This window comes from Geospiza fortis, unplaced genomic scaffold (genome assembly GCF_000277835.1).
Source record: "Geospiza fortis unplaced genomic scaffold, GeoFor_1.0 scaffold285, whole genome shotgun sequence".
NCBI lineage: Eukaryota > Metazoa > Chordata > Aves > Passeriformes > Thraupidae > Geospiza > Geospiza fortis.
This window is the reverse complement of record NW_005054403.1, coordinates 967,886-972,790: the sequence shown is the minus strand read 5'-3', so window position 1 is coordinate 972,790 and position 4,905 is coordinate 967,886. Positions and strand designations below refer to the sequence as shown.

Genomic DNA, 4,905 nt, shown 5'->3' with positions numbered 1-4,905 from the left:
TATGAGAATTCTATAAGCTTTAAGTTGCAAAATGAGATATACAAAACAAAATAGTTGAATAACTAGATAAGTTCTTACTTTGAAAGCATAGAACAACCCAAATTCAAACATTAATTGCTTCAGATGAGCAAGGTTGGAATGATCTTACCCTTTTCATTAAAACCTCCTCATATCAGATGTTTCCATGAACTGTCAAGAATAGCCAAATGCCAGATCAGACAGCCTCCCCTGCCTGCATAGAAAACATTCACCCATCCACACGACATCAAACAGAACAGACAGTTACAACAAGGAACAAACTATTTTATTTTTCTTGCTAGATAAGAACATCCCACTGAAAATTAAGAATAAAAAATATATTCTCTGAATGCTTGAAACTCACGCAACAGCACACGGAGAAATTCTGGTACAGCAACATCACAGTTATCTTTGTGCACATGGGTACACAGAAAGCCTTGAACAAATATTTATACCCATAATAGTGCCATATACAAAAAACCAAACAGAAAATTCAAACATCTTTGTTCTTCTTATGCCAAAGGCAATGTAAAAAATGAAAACTGTTTTCAGTCAATTACTTCCACTTAAATTGTACGGGATCTTTTTATGCTGAAGAAGCCAAATTCAGCATAATAAAGCACAGAAGTAGTAGCATACAATTATATATATGTATAAACAATATACTGAACACGTGGGGCATGATGTTTTCATTAATATATAATTCTTGGTGTAACCATATGAAAGTGAAGCCAGAATTTTTCTAACACCAAGAGAAAACACTGTTTCTTCAATCAATGCTCTGACGTTTTCTTACTATTAAGAGCACGCCTGTATTGTATCATCTAAGCATACATGCACCACAAAAGATATGCAAAACAAATCGATACAGATAAACTTTAGTGTCAAATGTCTAATGATGTAATAACAAAAACAATTCTCAGGACCCAAATGACTTTCTGAATTGAAATTGCATTGCAGTCACTTAAAATAACAAAATACTTGGACTTGTGAGTCACAAAATTCACTGTTTTCTAGCAGTACCTCTGCTGAAATCTGATGAGTATCAGTCTATGGGTAAAGAAAGTCATCTTCAAAAAAGGAATTTGTAAAAAATACATTTATACTATATGCTTTCATATAAAAAGGCATTAAGAAATATAATAAATCCTACCATTTTAGGACTACACCTTCCCTAACAAACAGTTTTATCACTTGACTATTACATACAGTACATTCAGTTTCCTAAACAGAAAGTATATTTTCTTGTCCCTGATGTATTTTACAACTGGCAGTGACAACAAAGTGTTTTATTATCACCACTCATTCTTGCAGCTTATACAAACAGCACCAATTTTACCCAAAAAAGGTTAATCAGTTACATAGTAGCACTTCCTCACAGGAAATATAAACCCAAAACATTGGAACCAAATGTGTCTTTCCAAATATATATCAGAATATATGGCTCAGAGTTAAGGGATGAATAACCAGGAGTATTGCATAGTTCAGGGATCTTGCCTGTATGAATGAAAACACCTTTTGATTGTTTGTCACCTTCTGACTCCAAGAACAAATTAAACAGGTGCTAATGAAAGTAATACACAACTAAATTTACTGGTAAAAAACCCCAAGAAATTGTACAGTTCTCTCTGGCACAGTGCAAAGTACACATTAAAAAACTGAAAATATATGTACAGTGTGTATGTATATTTTTATATAGTATGTATTTCCCTGACACATACACGTGTACATATAAAAAGCATGAACACATTCATGCCAAACTTAGCAAAAAGATGGAATGTTTAATATGTGGATGCATTGTTCCAGTGAAATCAGTCTGTCTCAGAAATGGCTGTTTATACAGCCAATATGACCTTCCATGAAACAGAAATATTTACTGCCTGCCTAAACTGACAATATATGATACATTTGTCCTCATAACTTCCCAAAGGACTGATAATCACACTTTATAAAAGCTTATACTTGTATTAAGCCCTCTCTTCCATTACCCTTCCTCTCTTCTGAAAGACCAGAATATTCACTACAGAGATGAAATCTTCTATTTTAAGATTTTCTTGCAATATAAAAGTTTACAGCCACCCCTGTAAAAAATATTAACACCTGATGCTGGTTTAATTTATTATTTCCCTTTGGGATTCAGCTGTTTTGGTTCTGGATATGAACACATTGGCTGAAGCCTGTAACACAGAACACACTTTTCAGGATTCGGAGAGCATTGTTACCAGATCTGCCCACACCCAGTATGATCAATTGTCCCTCCCTGCCAACTTTCTGTGAAAGAGTTTGCAAAAATACTAGAATGTAATACAAATCCCTCCCCCCCTTTTATCCTGAATGTCTCTTTTACAATTCGAGGCCACTTCCAAAAAATAAAGGTTTCTATCAGCAAAAGCATTTCAAATGAAGGCGATGGCTGTGGACCTGAGAGCTTGGTGTGACTCCAACTCACGTTTGTGGGATCCCCACTGGCTAGAACTTTCCTTGTTTAAGTCGTTCAATGTGGTAGCACAACTTTAGGGCAGGCCCCAGCTTCAGTCCCATATATTTCATTATCATATCACTCCTCAGTAAGAGTAGTGCTTTCCCATCAATTTCCTGCAGAAGGAAGAGAATAAACACAACAGACAACTACTTTAACAAGCTGCACGGGAAAACGGGAAAGTACATTACAGGTGTTTATACTGTAGTAAAAATATATCTACTATATATAAAACAGCACCTGTAAGTTTGAATTTACAGATGACCACTGAAATTTAATTAGTATTTTTTAATATGTGATTAAGTATTTGAGATGTTAAAGAAAGAAAATAATAGTAAATAAAAGAAACTGACCAAACAGCCCTCAGAATTAGGGTTTCCCACCAGGAAAAAAAGTGAATGGGTCAAGGGAAAAAATAAAAAGAGGCTGCAAAGGAAGGTCTGTGCAGTTAGAGATTAAATGATCCAAACACTGAGGCCTTGCACTGAACCTTGAAAACAGCTGTGGGAGGATTTTGGCATACGTGTGCAAATGGTCACATGGAGGAAAGGGCTAGAGACCATCTAAATATGGGAAATTAGACAGATCTATTTCCATGTTGAACCAAAGAGATTGTCAAGATCAAGACCAAGGACAACCTAGTCAGATTTCAACTGTCTGACTGAGAAGCTGCTGAAATATGACAGTCCTAAGCTCTTAGTATCATTACATACCACAGACAGGCAATTAGTTCCATAAAGCACCATAAAGAGAAACACTCTGTCTTGCTTTTTTAAACATAAACCTGACAAAACAAGTGACATTTACCGTTGTTATACAACTAAGAATAAAATATAAGACAGGAATCTACATCAGAAGTTATTCTGATTTTTCCTTCCAATCCACCTTACTCAGAGATTAAACTGTTAGGAGGAGCTGGAGCAGAACATAGATGAAATACTACTAAAGAGAAAGCCAATCTCTTTTTGGAGGGCCATATATGCAATAAAATAAGAAAGCAGCTCTTTACTGAGCAGCCTACCATTGAAAGGCACAGCAAGAAGAAATAGAGGAGACCAAACCTACCACAAACTGGTAACAGTTTCTGTCTCTAAAGATAACATCTAGTCAGACCTGTGAAACCCTTGTTTTCTCAAACAGATTAATTAAATATTTCAGTTCTGTGAATTTTAGTATCAATGACCAAGTGCCTAGCTAACAATGGATAACATAATCTCTGCTCTAGAAGATTAAGTCTCCAAAACAGGGGGACCGAATGCCACACACAGTGCATGAGAATGCCATCGTCTCTAGAGGCACAATGGATGTTGGCCATTAGAACTTGGGCACTGCCAGGTTGACATTATTCCACATACACTGAAAAGAGGTGGCTATTTATGTTAGCCTAGCAAGACTGAAAGACAGAAAAAATTTACTGCAGGAGGGGTTTCAGGTAGAAAAATAATTTTCCACCTCTCTCTAATATATCAAGAAAGTCTACTCCACCTCCACCAGCAAACAGACATGAAAGTTGTATTTTAAGAGATTAACATGATACAATCTACTAGAACAGAATGGACAAGCATCATACATGTCTCCTGAAGAGTTCTGCATGTGGAGCCAGTGCCCGTGGATCAGCTTCTTTCACAAAACGCACTACTTCCTCTATTGACCAAGTAGATGGATCCTTATTCAATATTCTTGAAGGTTCCCTTTTTAGTGAATTCAAATCCGGTCCAGTTGTGGAACTTGCAGCTTTTAATACAGAAATATTGTGAAAGGAAGAAGCATCACTAGTTTGTACAGGGATAACACATTTCACGTAAGACACTTTAATATTACCTTATGGCATTTATTATGCATTGTTTGCAATATATTAAAATGAAAAGAAGCTTTATTTTCCTTCTAATAATACTGAACTGTTCCTTTTATCTTTAAATGACTTCTGTAACTGCAAATATTTACAGCAGCACAAATTAGCACTGTGACATCCCTAGAGGGATTAGTTCTACTTGTACTTGGCTCCTGGGTCCCAAGATGCTATTAACTGGGAATGAGGCAAAGGCAAGTGAAGCTGTGCAGACAGAGGGAGAGACAGTAGGAAACCCTATCCCTGTATTTCAGCAACATGGCAATATTTGATAAGATGCTCAGGAAGTGAGCTGCTTATAGGTATCCCTGTCTGCTCTGGCTTGCTGCAGGGTCCATCACAACAGCAAGAAGAAGCTGCAGCAGCAAAGACCTTTCCTGGCTTGCACTACACTATTAGTACTAAAAGGCTTAAGTTCTATATTTGCAGTTACGTTAGCAAGCCTGACATGCTTGGCAACAGCACATTTCACTCCCTATGCAAGCTCTCCAATGGCAAAGAACTTCTTTATTCATAACTTTGCCTGTTAATTGAAGCAGTTGCATATTCTGGAAGGTTT

At 36.5% G+C, this 4,905-nt stretch overlaps 1 protein-coding gene across 1 annotated transcript in view; it reads right to left on the bottom strand.

Moving 5' to 3' along the window:
• Nucleotides 1-282: 282 nt before the first annotated feature.
• Nucleotides 283-4,905, bottom strand: part of SCML2 (Scm polycomb group protein like 2) — a 69,953-nt gene continuing 65,330 nt past the window's right edge. The window contains exons 14-15 of the mRNA XM_031061214.1: nucleotides 4,068-4,266; nucleotides 283-2,613 (exon numbers count right to left, since the gene is read on the bottom strand). Coding sequence (XP_030917074.1) covers nucleotides 2,488-2,613; nucleotides 4,068-4,266 — 325 coding nt within the window. The 3' untranslated portion in view covers nucleotides 283-2,487. The remainder of the gene's footprint in view (nucleotides 2,614-4,067; nucleotides 4,267-4,905) is intronic.